Here is a 17,580-nt window from a genome sequence, read left to right on the forward strand (position 1 = left end):
GCATCCACCACTACAAAGTGAATATATGCCTCAAGATAAGGTCTGAAAAGGGTATTTGCTACATATTACCTAATTTTTTGGTGGGAGGGTGGGAGTCAAGGAAGACTTGGGGTTATTTTTTCATCAGCTTCCATTTTATACTTATTTATAATGGTCATTATTTTTTACCAATACTGTAAAACTATGAAAATAAAATACTAAAAGTTTCATATAGCCAAGAAAAAAAAAAGCACCAAGTGGTAACAGTGGACACGAAAGTGAAAACAGTTGAGAGAGTGGACTGACGAGAGGAAAAAAGTAGCTGACGGACCAAAATGGTTCCCAACACAGGAAATGGCATGGAGCTTTTCTTTGAGGAGGTACCGTTCGTTTTTGAGACACAGGAGCTAAATGTAGAACAGTACACGAAACAAGGTCACAGCAGCCATTCAGAATGCAGTCCAGTGTTACCATGTTATTTTGTGATGAGAAAAAACAGCTACCACCCAGACATCCCTGGATCGTTTTTCCAAGAGGGTAGACAGAATTGAATCTAGTAAGGAACCAGAACCTGTGCCGTCAGCGTGAGGCATGAATGCAATCGCAGCTTGCTCTGTCTCCTGTAGCTGACCGTCCTTCAGCCCCAACGTCTCCCACCCCTTCTCCCTCCAGTCAGTAACTCTTCTTGCCTATTCACTTGGTGCCAATCCCTGTGTACCAGCTGAATTGTACCAGTATAGTGGATTGCTGTATTTTTTTAAGGTACTGCTGTGTAAGATAAAAAAATATTTTATTTTTTTGTGTTTTTCATGTATTATTTGTGTGAAAAGTTATAAACCTATTAGAGTATAGCACTGTGTATCCAGTTGTGTTAGTTGGGTACCTAGGCTGACTCGGTTGAACTAAGGAACATATTGGACTTAACAAATGTGCTCTTAGAACTTGTGTGTATGTAGGAGGCAACAAATGTGCTCTTAGAACTTGTGTGTATGTAGGGGGCTTACGGTGCTCTTTCTAGATAAAAGAAATATTGGTGCTACATGAGTAGCACTTACACATTTCTCATTCTCCAGTCTCTTCGATATTGTCAGGGATAGACTAAACAGAAGACTTGTTTTTTTATACTAGCCAAAAATGTTATAACCTCTAAATATTCCAAAAATTATACATTATTTTAAGAATAACAGAATCAGAACATAAAATTCTAAAATAACTCTCAAACTGTGTAGATTAACATCTTGATTTATATTAAATCTTCAACAGAATAGTGAAAGTAACTTTGATTTACAAGGTCCCAGTGTTTTTCTCCTATATATGACAGTTGTACATACTCAAGTGAGGATAATAAAACCAACTGAACTGTGAATTTAGGATAGAACTGGGGTAATTTTGTACAGCAAGTTTGTGTGCCAGTTACAGAACATGGTATTAAACTTTAAAAATACCCCCCCCCACACCCAACACACACAGACAACTTACCCATGTATATAGATAGGTAGGTAATGGCTGAATGGATCAGTACTTTAGCCAAAGAGTGTTCCTCAAATAGAGTAAAGCTTAATTTGGGGTTTATAATTCTTAAGCTAGGACTATAGTCTTCTCCGTAGCTGTGAGTTCCACTTCCATGTATTTTAACTTGGTTTGGAAATAGGAAAAAGATACCAGAAAGTTTCAAAAAGAAAACTTGAATTTGTTGTACACTCTCAACTCAAGCATTTGTGATATAGTTAGTGTTATAAGTAATCTAGAGATTTAAAAGTATATGGGAGAAGGAGAACCTTTGCATAGTTTATGTGCAAAACCATAGAATTTTATATAAGGGACTTGAGCATCTTCAGATTTTGGTATCCCAGGGATCACGGGGAATCTTAGAACCAATCCCTTATGGATACTGAAGGACAGCTGGACATTTAGAATGTAACTCAATAATTATGCTATTTACAAAACATTCAAACTGCTGCATGGTCATGTATGGATGTGAGAGTTGGACTGTGAAGAAGGCTGAACGCTGAAGAATTGATGCTTTTGAACTGTGGTGTTCTTGAGATTCCCTTGGACTGCAAGGACATCCAACCAGTCCTGGGTGTTCTTTGGAAGGACTGATGCTAAAGCTGAAACTCCAGTACTTTGGCCACCTCATGCGAAGAGTTGACTCATTGGAAAAGACTCTGATGCTGGGAGGGATTGGGGGCAGGAGGAGAAGGGGACGACACAGAATGAGATGGCTGGATGGCATCACTGACTCGATGGACGTGAGTCTGAGTGAACTCCGGGAGTTGGTGATGGACAGGGAGGCCTGGCATGCTGCGATTCATGGGGTCGCAAAGAGTCGGACACGACTGAGTGACTGATCTGATCAAACTGCTGCACATAATTTCATTCAGCGTATACATGCGTTACTAATGCAGTCTTGATTGTCTAAATATTTTGATGTAGCATATGTATTTATTTATTTACAAATAAAGGGTGTACTGAGTGCTTAAGAATTGTTTAAAAAGTGTGGCTATTGGATCTTATAAGCAGTTTTCCCAGAATGAGTTTTTATTCCAGTTTTATTGAGATATAATAGACATACAGTACTCTGCTGTAAGATGTTACAGCATGATTTGACTTATTAATAACATTAAATGATTATTACAGTAAGTTTAGTGAACAGCCATTATCTTAAATAGGTAAATTATAATGACAAAATTTTTATTCTTGTGATGAGAAGGGTTTATTCTCAACTTTAATGTAGAACATACAGCAGTGCTAATTACATTTATCATGTTGTACATTATAACTTTAGTACTTTTAACCGGAAGTTTGTACCTTTTTACTGCCTTCATCCATTTCCCCTCCCCCAACTCCCCACCTGATAACCACAAATCTTTTTCTGTTTATTTGGGTTTTTTGGAAATACAAAGACCTACAATACTGTGTTAGTTCCTGTTATACAACAAAGTCATGTGGTATTCTATACATTTTCAAATGAATACAATGTCTCATTGTATGTTACTGTACAAAGATGTTACATAGTTATTGCCTGTTATTCATACCCTGTGCATTTCACACCTGAGTCATTTACTTTGCAACTAAATATTTGTACCTGTTAATCTTCACTTCTTTCTTTCCTCCTCTGATCTCTGTGGCAACCACCCCTTTCTGATTTGTTGTGTTCATTTTTTAGATTCCACACATAGTGAAAGCATGCAGTGTTTGTCTTCTCTGATTTATCTCACTTAGCACAATACCCTCTGGGTCCATCTATATTGTTGCAAATGGCAAGATTTTGTTCATTTTATGGCTAGTCTTGCCCAGTGTGTGTATGCTACATCTCTACATCTTTACTCATTGTGCATTGATGGATACTTGGATTGCTTTCTTTGCTGTTGTAAATAGTGCTGCAGACACTGAAGTGCAGGTAAATTTTTGGATTAGTGCTTTTGGTTTTTCAAGGTATATACCTGGAGTGGAGTTGCTGGATGATATGGTAGCTCTATTTTTAGTTTTTGAGGAAGCTCCATACTGTTTTCTGTAGTGGCTGCACCAGTTAATGTGCCCACCAAGAGTACAAGGAAGGATTCCCTTTTTTCCACCTTATTTGCTGTCTTGATAATAGCCATTCTGGTAGGTGTGAGGTGAGATCTCATTGTGATTTTGATTTTCATTTCCCTGATTAGTGATGTTGAGCATCTTTTCATGTGCCTGTTGGCCATCTGTATGTAGTCTTTGGAGAAATAGCTGTTCAGATCCTCTGCCCGTTTTTCAATAGGCTTGTTTTTATTGAACTCCTTAATCTATTTTGAATTTATTTTTGTGAATGGTGTGAGAGTAGGCCAGTTTCTTTTGCATGTAGTTGTCCAGATATCCTGACACCGCCTTTTCAGAATATTTTATTTTTGGCTCTGCTGGGTCTTGGTTGCTGCACATGGGCTTTTTCTAGTTGTGAGAGGAGACTGCTCTGTAGTTAACGGTGCAAGGGCTTCTCATTGCGGTGGCTTCTCTTGCTGCTGAGCACTGGCTCTAGGGCTCAAGGCTCAGTAGTAGGTGGCGTATGAGCTTAGTTGCCTCGCAGCATGTGGGATCTTCCTGGACCAGGGACTGAACTGGTGTCCCTTGCGTTGCAAGGCAGATGCCTAAGCACTAGACCACCGAGGAATCCCCCAACACCCCTTACTGAAGTGGTTGTGTTTTTCTCATTGTATATCCTTGCCACTTTGTCATAGATTAATTGACCATAAGTGTGGGTTTATTTCTGCTCTCTATTCTGTTCCATTGACCTATGTGTCTGTTTTTGTGCCAGTACTACCCTGTTATGATGACTGTAGCATTATAGTATGGTTTGAACCAGGGAGTGGGAGGCCCCCAGCTTGCTTCTTTTTCCTCAAGACTTTTGGCTATTCAGGGCATGTGTATTCTCAGTGAAAAATACCATTTTGGCTGTTCAGGGTGTCTGTGTGTGTGTGTGTGTGTTCTCAATGAAAAATACCATTTTGTGTGTGTGTGTTTTCTCATAGAAGTTTTATAATTAGTTGTAGTTCTGTGAAAAGTATCATTAATATTTTAGTAAGGATTGAATTGATCTGTAGATTTCCTTGAGTAGTATATAGTCTTTTTAACTAATCCTTCCAGTCCATGAACACCGTATATCTCCATTTATCTATATCATCTTCAGTTTCTTTTATTGATGTCCTGTGGTTTCTCAGTACAGGTCTTTAACCTCCTTAGTTACCTTAGTCTTAAATATTTTATTCCTTTTGATGCAGTTCTAAATGGGATTGTTTCTTAATTTCTCTTTCTGATGATTTGTTGTTAGTGCATAGAAATGCAACAGGTGTCTGTCTATTGATTTTTGTCTCTGGCAGCTTTACCAAATTCATTGAGCTATAGTAGTTTTTGTTGGCATCTTGAGAATTTTCTTTGGTGTGCTGTGCAACTTGCAGGATCTTTGTTCCCTGACCAGGAATCCAACCCAGGGGCACCAAATCCTCACCACTAGACCACTAGGGAATTCCCAGGATTTTCTATGTATAGGATGTTATCTGTAAGCAGTGACAATTTACTTTTTTGCAATTTCGATTCTATTTCTTTTTCCTACCTGATTGCCATGACTAGGACTTCGGATAATGTCTTGAATGAAAGTGGCAGGAGTGGGCATCACTGTCTTGTTCCTAGTGTTAGAGAAGATGCTTTCACCTCTTCACCATTGAGTATGATGTTAGCTGTGGGCTTGTCATTTATGGCCATTATTGTTTTGAGGTATGTTCCCTCTATACCACTTTGTTGACTTTCTATCATAAATGGATGTTGAATTTTGTCATATTTTTCTACATCTGTTGAGATGATCATATGATTTTTGTTCTTCAGTTTGTTAATGTGTATCCCCTTGATTAATTTGCAGATATTAGTCCATCCCTGGGATAAATGATGTTTGATCTTGGTGTATGATCCTTTTAATGATTTGTTGAATTCTGTTGCTAATGTATTGTCAAGAATTTTTGCATGTGTGTTCATCAGTGATATTGACCTGTAAATTTCTTTTTTAGTATTATCTTTGGTTTTGGTAGCAGGATGATACTGGTCTTGTAGAATGAGTTTGGAAATGTTACTTCCTCTACAGTTTTTTGAAATAGTTTGAGAAGGATACGTGTTAACTCCTGGATGAAAGAATTCACCTGTGAAGCAGTCTGGTCCTGAACTCTTGTTTTCTGAAAGTTGTTTTATTACTGATTCAGTGTTATTCCTGGTAATTGGTTTGTTCACATTTTTATTTGTTCTTAGTTCAGTCTGAGGATATTGTACATTTCTAGGAATTTATCGTTTCTTTGAGGTGGTCCGTTTATCAGTATATAATTATTTGTTGTAATCTCTTATGATCCTTTGTAATTCTGTGGTGTCAGTTTAAGTTTCCCCTTTTCATTTCTGATTTTATTGATTTGGGCTCTTGTTGTTGAGTCTGGGTAATCAGTTTTATCTTTTCAGAGAACAAGCTCTTAGTTTCATTAGTCTCTATTGTTTTTTAAATCTCTCTTATTTCTGCTCTAATATTTTAATTTCTTTCCTTCTGCTCACTTTGGGTTTTATTTGTTTTTCCTTTTCTAGTTCTTTTAGGTGTAAGAATAGGTGGTTTATTTGAGGTTTTTTTTCTTTGCTGAGATAGGCTTGTAGCACTATAAACTTTTCTCTTAGAACTGCTTTTGATGCATCACATAGATTTTGGATTGTTTTGTTTTTGTTTTCATTTCCAGGTATTTTTAAGCTCCTTTTTTGTTGGCATCTTCAGTGATCCATTGATAAGTAGCATGTTGTTTAGCATCACACTTACATTTAATGCAATTACTGATAGGTACTTATGGCCATTTTGTTAATTGTTTTGGAATGTTTGTGTGTGTGTGTGTGTGTGTTTGCAGTTTTTTCCCCTTGTATTTATTTTCTAGTCTCATAAGATTGTAGTCAGAAAAGATGATGTGATTTCAGTTTTTAAGTTTATGGAAACTTGTTTTGTGGTGTAGTGAAAGTCCCTTAGTATTGTATTACTCTGTTTCTCCCTTTGGGTCTGTTAATAGTTGCTTTATGTGTTTAGGTGCCCCTGTGTTCGATGCATTTATTACTGTTAATGCCTTCTTAGGTTTATCCCTTTATCATTATGTATTGTCCTTAATCTCGTGAGAGTCTTTATTTTCAAGCTTATTCTTTCTAAGTATTGCTACCTCATTTTACCCCCACCCCCATTTTCACAGAATGCTCATTTTCCCATCTACTTTCTGTTTCTTCAGATTTGAAACAAGTCTCAGGCAGCATATATATTGGTATTGTTTTTGTATCTGTTCAGCCATTCTGTGTCTTTTGATTGGAGCATTTAGTTCATTTACATTTAATGTGATTTTTAATAGGTATGTACTTAATGCCATTTTGTTAATTGTTTGAGGGTTTTATAGTTTTTGGTCCTAATTCTCTTCCCTTGTGATTTGAAGACTCTTTAATGTTATGTTTTAATTCCTTTCTTTTTTCTGTGTATCCGTTACAGGTTTTTGGTTTTCTGATTACCATAAAGTTATCTACCTACCTACCTACCTATCTATGATTATTTTAAGTTGCCGATCTCTTCAGTTCAAATGCATTTTAACAATCCTGGCATTTTTACTGACCATTTCTCTCCATGTTTACTGTTTTTGATGTCATATTATACATCTTTTTTTCTGTATTCCCTGAGTACTTATTGTGGATATAGGCAGTTTTACTATGGATAATTTTGTCTTTTAATCTTCTTACTTGCTTTATAAATTTGCCTTTACCAGTGAGATTTTTTTTTCCTTCTGTAATTTTCATTTTTCTAGTTGTACCCTGCCCCCTAGCCTGCCCCCTTAGGAAGTCTGTTTAACATTTCTTGTAAGCTGGTTTGGTGGTGCTGAACTCTTACCTTTGCTTGTCTGTAAAATGTTTGATGTCTCCATCAAATTTGAGTGAAAGCCTTGCCAGGTTTTTTGTGTGTATGTGTACGTGTGTGTTTTCCCCTTTCATCACTTTAAGTATATTGTGCCATTCCCTTCTTGCTTGCAGAGTTTCTGCTGAAAACTCAGCTGATAGCCTTACGGGAGTTCCCTTGGACTTAACTAGTTGCTCTTGCTTTGCTGCTTTAATATTCTTTAATTTTTGCATTGGTGTAGTCCTCTTTGAGTGTGAGACTCTTGGCTTCCTGGACCTGGATGTCTGTTTCCTAGCTTAGGGAAGCTTTTAGCTATTATGTCTTCAGATGGATTCTCTGTCCCTTCCTCTCTTCTTCTGAGACTCCTGTAATGTGAGTGTTGCTCCACTAGATGCTCTCCCTCAGGTCTCTTAAACTCATTTTCTTTCTTTTTTTAAAATTGAAATATAGTTGATGCACAATGTAAGTTTCAGGGATAGAACAGTGATTCACAATTTTCAAAGCTTATGTTCCATTTATAGTTACAAAATATTGTATATATCCTTGTAACATTTTTTTTTTTTTTTTTATTGTAACTTACTTTATACATCATGATTTGTACCTCTTAATCTTCTACCCCTATCTTGTCCCTCCCCTCTTCCTTTTCCCCTTGCCCCTCTGGTAAACACTAGCCTGTTTTCTATGTTTCTATTTGTTATATTCACAAGTTTTATTTTTTAAACTCTCCATATAAGTGATCAGTTGCTCAGTCGTGTCCAACTCTTTGCGACCCCATGAATCGCAGCATGCCAGCCCTCCCTGTCCATCACCAACTCCAGGAGTTCACTCAGACTCACGTCCATCGAGTCAGTGATGCCATCCAGCCATCTCATCCTCTGTCATCCCCTTCTCCTGCCCCCAACCCCTCCCAGCATCAGAGTCTTTTCCAATGAGTCAACTCTTCGCATGAGGTGGCCAAAGTACTGGAGTTTCAGCTTTATAATCATTCCTTCCAAAGAAATCCCAGGGCTGATCTCCTTCAGAATGGACTGGTTGGATGTCCTTGCAGTCCAAGGGACTCTCAAGAGTCTTCTCTAACACCACAGTTCAAAAGCATCAATTCTTCAGTGCTCAGCCTTCTTCACAGTCCAACTCACATCCATACATGACCACAGGAAAAACCATAGCCTTGACTAGACGAACCTTTGTTGGCAAAGTAATGTCTCTGTTTTTGAATATGCTATGTAGGTTGGTCATAACTTCTTCCAAGGAGTAAGCGATAGCATACATTATTTTGGCTTTTTCTGACTTATTTTACTAAACATAACATGGTTCATGTCCATTCATGTTGCAAACAGCAGAGTTTCATTCTCTTATGGCTAAGTAGTATCCAGTCCATTGTGTGTGTGTGTGTGTGTGTGTACACACCATATCTGTCCATCTGTTGATGGACACCTGGGTTGCTTCCATACCTTGGCTATTGTAATAATGCTGCTGTGAACACTGGTGTCCTCATTTCTGTTTGCTTGCTCTTTATGTTCAGCTCCCGTGATTCCCACTGCTGTCTTCTATCTAGCTTTGTGGATCCATTCCTCTGTATTGTCTAATCTACTATTGATTCCTTCTAGTGTATTTTTTATTTCAGTTATTATATTCTTCGTCTCTGGCTCTTCTTTATATTTTATAATTCTTTGTTAAAACTGTCTTACATTTTGCTCTGTTCACCCACAGCACTTTGTCTCAGGTATGGAACATCATTGTGATCATTACCTGGTGACTAGGGCTGTATGCCGTAGGGCCGCCCCCTATTTCTGCGTGAACTCTTCTTTTGTGGGCTGATCACTGTGGGCCGTCTGATGGATGTGGCTGGCCCAAGCCCGGTTGGTTTCCAGGCCTTGCCTTGTGCAGAGGCTGCCATTTGCTGGTGGGCAGGGCTGGATTACAAGGCTGCTGGCTGTGGAGCTTTAGGGGATCCTGGGCTCCAGCTAGTCCACCAGTGGGGTGAGCAAAGTGGCGTGGGGGCTTGTGGGGAGTGAAGGGGGTGAGTGTGTCCCAGATCTAATGTTGGCTTGCTCATGGGTGGGGCCAGTTGCTAACACAGCTGGCTCCCAGGTCTGAGGTGTGGCGTTGCTCACTGGTGAATGAATGGGCGTGGATCCTGGGGCAGCTGGCTAAGGGTTACAAGGTGTCTTGGAGTTGGTGTCTGCCTGCTGGTGGGTGGGACTGGGGCTTCCTGGGGCTGGTGGTGTCTTGTAGGGAGACAGTGCTGGAGCTAATGCCAACTCACTGGTGGGCAGAACTGGGTTCCCAGGTCTCTGCCTGCAAGGCCCCGAAAGTCCTAGAGCTGGTAGTGTTCTATTGGTAGGGGGGGACGTATCCTGGACCAGCTGACTGAGGGGCCCAAGGGGTCCTGTGGCAGGTGCAAGCCTACTGGTAGGTGGCTGGGTTTTGATACGGTAGGGTGCAGGGTGGAAGTAGTCCTAGGTCTGGTGTCTGCTTGCTGGTGGGCAGGGCCAAGGCCCAGGGTGTCTTGGGGCTAATGCTTATTCACTGGGAGGTAGATCCAGGACCTGAGGTCTTTAGCCCAGGGTCCTGGGGGTCCCAGAGTTGATGTTTTGTCCTGCTGGTGTGTGGTGCCCATAGGATCCTGTGTCTACCCACTGATGGGTGAGCTTGGTCCTGTGAGTAGTGCCCATTGGTGGACCCAACCAGGGTCTGAGCCAGGTTGACTATGGGCTCGAGATCATAAGGCAGCAGGCCTGTTGTTGGTGGGACTGTTTCTCCACCTGGTTAGTTGCTTCGCCTGGGCATCCCAATACTGATGCCAACAGGCTGGTGGGAGGGGCTGGGTCCTGAGGCTAATTAGCTAGAGAGAGGACTCCAAAATGGCACTCACCAGCACCAGTGTTCATGTGATAGAACAAGCTCCCAAAGATAGTTGTGCCAGTGTCTGTGTCTGCAGGACAAGCTGCAATTGCCTCCTGCCTCACCAGGAGACTCCAAGATCAGATGGTGGCTCTGACTCAGGCTCCTTTCAAATTACTACTGCTGGCCTGAGTCCTGGAGTATGTGAGAGTTTGTGTGCATCTTTGAGTGGGGTCTCTATTTCCCACAGTCCTCTAGCTCTTCCAGAAGTAAGCCCTGCTGGTCTTTAAAGCCAGATGTTCTAAGGGCCCATCCTGGTGCAGGATTCTCTGGGCTGGGGAGCCCACTGTGAGGCTTGGACCACTCACTCCGTGGGAGAACCTCTGCAACTTTAATTATCCTCCCATTTGTGGGTCATTCACCTGGGGGTATGCGTTTTAGCTACATCACATCACCTGCCCTCCTACATGTCTTGTTACAGTTCCTTCTATCTTTGGTTGAAGATACTTGCTGCTAGTTTTCCAGTTTTTCTCATTAGTCGTTTCCCTGTTGTAATTTTGGTGTGCCTGTGGGAGGAGGTGAGCTCAGGGTCTTCCTCCTCTGCTGTTTTGGCCACATCTCCATTATAATGAGTTTTGTTAAAAATTATATTTGAATATCATCTATTTGGGTAATCAAAGGCACTAGTGTAAATATGCTGCTGCTTTTAGAATGGCCATGCCTGCACACTGTGGAAGTACATATATATGGGCAGCGTGACCCAGTTGGGAGCTTGTAAGGCATGGAATAAGACCAACTTGAGAATAATGACACAATTTAGTAGGGCCACGAAATGCTGTTGTCTCCCTATCTTGCACTTTTGTTACCATACGGCAGGCTGGCTTAAGTAGTTTCTCAACAAGTGGTACTTCTGAACAGTCTGAAAGGGATGTAGCTAGGGCATGGATGGGACTAGGATTAGCTACCCTGTCACTTGTCAGCCTGAAAGGCACTGTTGTAATCGCGTGTGACTTCTCTGTGTTGTCTGTGAACCTAAATTCCATGAATGTCTTCTTGACTGTGATATACATATGGGTGCTTAATAAGAGTTGATATTGAATGAGTCTAAGCACTGGGACATGAATCTTGAAGCTGGCTTGAAAGCAGGAGATTGTGGGTCCCAAAGGCAAACCAGGATTAGCTGTTGGCATAATTTAGGTTTTTAACTTTGTTGTTCAGTTGATGTCTGATTTTTTTATTTTTTGTTGTTCAGTCACTAAGGTGCTAATTCAGGGTTGATTTCCTTTAGGATTGACTGGTTTGATCTCCTTGCTGTCCATGGGACTCTCAAGAGTCTTCTCCAGCACCACAATTTGAAAGCATTAGTTCTTTGGTGCTCAGCCTTCTTTATGGTCCCACTCTTACATCCATACATGACTACTGGAAAAATCATGTTCTTCAGTCGCTAAGTTGTGTCCAACTCTTTGTGACCCCATGAAATGCAGCACTCCAGGCTTTTCTGGCCATCACTATCTCCTTGAGTTTCCTCAAACTCGTGTCCATTGAGTCAGTGATGCCATCTAACCATTTCATCCTCTGTCACTCCCTTCTCTTGCCCTCGATTTTTCCCAGGATCAGGGTCTTTTCAGTTAGTCAGCTCTATGCATCAGGTGGCCAAAGTATTGAAGCTTGAGTTCAGTTCAGTCACTCAGTCGTGTCTGACTTTTGTGAACCCATGGACTCCAGCACTCTAGGTCTCCCTGTCCATCATCAACTCCCGGAGTTTACCCAAACTCATGTCCATTGAGTCAGTGATGCCATCCAACCATCTCATCCTCTGTCATCCCCTTCTCCTCCTGCTTTCAATCTTTTCCAGCATCAGAGTCTTTTCCAATTAGTCAAGTCTTCACATCAGGTGGCCAGAGTATTGGGGTTTCAGCTTCAACATCAGTCCTTCCAATGAACACTCAGGACTGATCTTTAGGATGGACTGGTTGGATCTCCTCGCAGTCCAAGGGACTCAAGAGTCTTCTCCAACACCACAATTCAAAAGCTTCAATTCTTCAGTGCTCAGCTTTCTTTATATAGTCCATAACTACTGGAAAAACCATAGCCTTGACTAGACGGACCTTTGTTGGCAAAGTATAATGTCTCTGCTTTTTAATATGCTGTCTAGGTTGGTCATAACTTTGCTTCCAAGGAGTAAGCATCTTTTAATTTCATGACTGCAGTCACCATCTGCAGTGATTTTGGAGCCCCCCAAAATAAAGTCAGCTGCTGTTTCCACTGTTTTCCCATCTATCTGCCATGAAGTGATGGGATCAGATGCCATGATCTTAGTTTTCTGAATGTTGAGTTTTAAGCCAACTTTTTCACTCTCCTCTCTCAAGTTCATCAAGAGGCTCTTTAGATCTTCACTTTCTGCCATAAGGGTGGTGTCATCTGCGTATCTGAGGTTATTGATATTTCTCCCAGCAGTCTTAATTCCAGCTTGTGCTTCTTCCAGCCCAGTGTTTCTCATGATGTACTCTGCAGATAAGTTAAATAAGCAGGGTGACAATATACAACCTTGACGTACTCTTTTTCCTATATGGAACCAGTCTGTTCCATGTCCAGTTCTAACGTTGCTTCCTGATCTGCATACAGATTCTTAAGAGGCAGGTCAGCATCAGTCCTTCCAATGAATATTCAGGGTTGATTTCCTTTAGGATTGACTGGTTTGATCTCTGTGCTGTCCAAAGGACTAAGAGTCTTGTCAGCACCACAGTTCGAGGGTGTCAGTTGTTCAGTGCTCAGCCTTCTTTATGGTCCAACTCTCACATCCATAGGAAAAACCCTAACTTTGACTATGTGGACTTTTGTAAAAGGCTTTGGCATAGTCAGTGAATCAGAAGTAGGTGGATTTGGGGATTTCCTTGCTTTTTCTATGATCCAGCTTATGTTGGCAATCTGAAGGGCATGTCCCTGCTAGTTAGGGCCTGACAAAATCTGGTCCACTGGAGAAGGGAATGGCAAACCACTTCAGTATTCTTGATTTGAGAACCCCACAAACAGTATGAAAAGGTAAAACCATGGCTTTGGTTTACATATAGACCTTTGTTGGGAAATTGATGTCTCTGCTTTTTAATAAGCTATCTAGGTTTGTCATAGCTTTTCTTCCAAGGAGTAAATGTCTTTTAATCTCATGGCTGCAGTCACCGTCCACAGTGATTTTAGAACCCAAGAAAATAAACTCTGTCACTGTTTCCACTTTTTCAACCCTTCTGTTTGCCATGAAGTGATGGGACCGAATGCCATGATCGTTTTTTGACTTGTTTGAAGCCAGCTTTTCCACTCTCCTCTTTCACCATCAAGAGGCTCTTTAATTTTTCTTTGGTTTCTGCCATTAAGGTGGTGTCATCTGCATATCTGAGGTTATCGATAGTTCTCCTGGAAATCTTGATTCCAGCTTGTGCTTCATCCAGCCCAGTGTTTCTCATGATGTACTCTGCATATAAGTTAAATAAGCACGTGACAATATACAGCTTTGTATTCCTTTCCCAATTCTGAACCAGTCCATTCCATGTCCAGTTCTAACTGTTGCTTCTTGACCTGTATACAGATTTCTCAGGAGACAGGAAGGTGGTCTGGTATTCCCATCTCTAAGAATTTTCCAGTTTGTTGTGATCCACACAGTTAAAGGCTTTCGCATAGTCAATGAAGCAGAAGTAGATTTTTTGGGAAATTCCCTTGCTTTTTCTGTGATCCAGCAGATGTTGGCAATTTGATCTCTGGTTTCCCTACCTTTTCTAAATCCAACTTGTATATCTGGAAGTTCTTGGTTCATGTGGTGTAGAAACCTAGGTTCAAGGATTTTGAGCATTACTTTGCTAGCATGTGAAATGAATTAATTGTGTGGTAGTTTGAACATTCTTTGGCATTGCCTTTCTGTGGGATTGGAATGAACACTTACCTGTCCTGTGGCCACTGCTGTATTTTCCAAATTTGCTGACATATTGAGTACATCTCTTTAACAGCATCATCTTTTAGGCTTTTAAGTAGCTCAGCTGTCACCTCACTAGCTTTGTTCATAGTAATGCTTCTTAAGACCCATCTGACTTCACACTCCAGGATGTCTGGCTCTAGGTGAGTACTTTAAATAAATGTTTTAAAGCTACTGATTAGATCTGTGGGTTCATGACAGTAACTGCAAATATTCATTGTATTGTGAAAAGGTGATGGTTGCATTTTCTGGTTATTTGGATTCTGAATTGTGTTTTTTGGTTTAGTTTACTAAATTTTTTGATTTGATTTACTAAATTATTTTTTAGTAATACTTATTTACAAAAATTATATTTTAGTAATTTGTTTAAAAACTGGTTTAAAAGTTTGTGGACATATTGTCTATCACACAGCCAGTTTTTAATAATACAGGGAATTTTTGACATTTACAAATACTGCTTTAAAAAGATAAATATCTGAAAGCACCAGCACATTTAGAAGTTGCTCAGAAGTGTTTAATATAATGGCAAATTGTATAATGAACTATTAACAGGAACTAGCAAAGAGAAACAGAAAATAGAACAAGGGCAGTGTGAAGTGACAAGCAATTGTGAGAGTCCCCATGGGGTTAGTAGTTTACTAGTATGAAATGCACGTGAAATTATATATTAAAATATTGTTACAATATTATTATTTTGGATAAGAGCACCATCATTGATTGTTTTTAGGAGCGTGGTGATCCTAAAACATCCTTGAATTCTTACCATTCTCTTCTAAAACTCTCCTTTAAAAATTCCTGTTTTAAAAAATTGATAGAGATTACCTTCTCTCTCTCTCTCAGCATGGCTTACAAGGTCTTAGTTCCTCCACGGGGGATGGAACCTGGGTCCATGGCAGTGAAAGCAGGGAGCCTTAACTACTGGACCACCGGGAATTCCCAGTGTTGCCCTCTTATCCTTGTTTCAGTCTTACAGATCTGCCTTTAGAATACAACTATTTAGATGTTCACCCAACTACTGGGCAGCTTATCAAAATATCTTTCATATTCAAAATTTCAACCTTTTCAGAAGATATTTTTACTATCATGTTAGGTGGATTTCATTTATTTCTCAGTTAAGTTTCATATGCTTATTTTTGGTTCACACCTTCCCAGGACACATCCTGTACTAGGCTTTCCTCTGAGATCACAGTAACATCTGCCTAGATTGACCTCACCACATTTTTTAAAAAATCCATTTATAGATAATTTACAGATATCTTCATGTCGCTTCCCTGATTTAAATATTGAAAAAAAAACCTTCAATAATTTTACTGCTTGTTGGACATTATCTCAGATGTTTGCCCAATCATGTTAGACTTGTAGAGCTCTCTATGAAAGCTTTCTTTTCACCACTCTATTCTCTCAGGTTTCTTGCTGCAACAAAGGTCATTTGCCTCCTGAGTTTCTCATGACTTCATTTTCATCCTAGTGGGGCAGGACAGGCTAAATTCAGATAGCAGATCTGGTACTTACTTGCTTAGTGACCTTAGATTTCAGTTCAGTTCAGTCACTGAGTCGTGTCCGACTCTGTGACCCCATGAATCGCAGCGTGCCAGGCCTCCCTGTCCGTCACCAACTCCCGGAGTTCACCCAAACTCATGTCCATCAAGTCAGTGATGCCATCCAGCCATCTCATCCTCTGTCGTCCCCTTCTCCTCCCAGCATCAGAGTCTTTTCCAATGAGTCAACTCTTCGCATGAGGTGGCCAAAGTATTGGAGTTTCAGCTTTAGCATCAGTCCTTCCAAAGAACACCCAGGACCGATCTCCTTTAGAATGGACTGGTTGGATCTCCTTGCAGTCCAAGGGACTCTGGAGAGTCTTCTCCAACACCACAGTTCAAAAGCATCAATTCTTTGATGCTCAGCTTTCTTCACAGTCCAGCTCTCACATCCATACATGACCACAGGAAAAACCATAGCCTTGACTAGATGGACCTTTGTTGGCAAAGTAATATCTCTGCTTTTGAATATGCTATCTAGGTTGGTCATAACTTTCCTCCCAAGGAGTAAGCGTCTTTTAATTAGAATTAGAGACAATAATACACAAATCCTGGAATGGAGTCTGGCCAGTGGGAAGGACTTTTAATCATATCCTCCTTGCATCCATTATGACCACAAGTCCACTGAGCTAGATTTGAATTCAACTCACCCCCATTTTTTCACCTGTGTTGCCTGAGTACTCTACTCACATTTACATTCACTGTCTTGCTGCTTTGTGTCTTCTCTCCACAGCAGATTATAACATCATTTTGAGTTGTCTTCTAACCCCAGGGACCTCATGTACTGCATCCTGTGCACAGTAGCATTCAGTAAAAGATATTGCTTGGCAGGGAAATCAGCTGTGCAGTTTTCTCAAATTTACAAGAGGAAAAGACAGTTGTTATTGTCCATGCAATAAATTATTACTTAAATGACAAGAGAAACATTCTAGTGAAACAGTAATCTTAAAAAGTTGATGGAGTGTCAGATGTGTAATAGAATAACTTTCCCAGTTAAAAACAGAGCATCCCTCTGTATTAATACTTTTTTCATCTTTTCTCATAATCATTTATTTTTCTTTTCTAAGAGACATGTGAGAAGACCAAATCTCTGTAGTTAATTCCTTTAACCACCAGATGCAAGCACCGCATTGAGCATTCTCAGAAGGCATCACTAATGGTAGGTAGACTCCTAACAGTTTGTACAGAATACTCCCACAAGACAGATTGCCAGACTAGAAAGCAAAGAAGTAGTACAAATTCTATTACACATAAATCCTTCACTAGTCACCCTTAAGGGTTTCATGAGATAAACACTGTGCATAATAATACCGTGCTTTATGTTGAAGAACATGTCCTTGCCTTGATCAATTAGGAAAAGATTTAACCTACGTTAACTTATTTTCATATAAGCTCTGGAAATCTCCATGAATATGTAAGAACGTGTAGCAGTTGTATAAGCTGGTGTTCTGAAATTTGAGATTTCATTCTTTAAATCAGTTGTATTTCTTCCCCTGGTGGCTCAGACAGTAAAGAATCTGCCTACAATGTGAGAGACCTGGTTTTGATCCCTGGATGGGGAAGATCCCCTGGAGAAGGGAATGGCTATCCACTCCAGTATTCTTGCCTGGAGAATTCCATGGACAGAGGAGCCTGGTGGGCAACAGTCCATGGGATTGCAGAGTCGAACATGACTGAGTGACTTTCATTACAAAAGTGGCAAGTGGAAAGTTTCAAAAATGAAGTAGGAAAAACAAAAACATACTACCATGCCCAAATATGGACTACTACATTTAATTTACTTTTGGCTGTGCTGGATCTTCATTGCTTGCTCAGACTTTCTGTGGTTGCGGTGACTGGGTGCCGCTCTC

The 17,580-nt window shown here is 40.3% G+C and overlaps 1 protein-coding gene across 1 annotated transcript in view; it reads right to left on the reverse strand.

The window, feature by feature from the left end:
• Window positions 1-12,450: 12,450 nt before the first annotated feature.
• The window catches only part of CPM (carboxypeptidase M), an 82,102-nt gene continuing 76,972 nt past the window's right edge, over window positions 12,451-17,580 (reverse strand). Inside the window, exon 9 of the mRNA XM_070370564.1 lies at window positions 12,451-16,582. Coding sequence (XP_070226665.1) covers window positions 16,538-16,582 — 45 coding nt within the window. The 3' untranslated portion in view covers window positions 12,451-16,537. The remainder of the gene's footprint in view (window positions 16,583-17,580) is intronic.

Source organism: Bos mutus, chromosome 5 (assembly GCF_027580195.1).
Source record: "Bos mutus isolate GX-2022 chromosome 5, NWIPB_WYAK_1.1, whole genome shotgun sequence".
Classification (NCBI taxonomy): Eukaryota; Metazoa; Chordata; class Mammalia; order Artiodactyla; family Bovidae; genus Bos; species Bos mutus.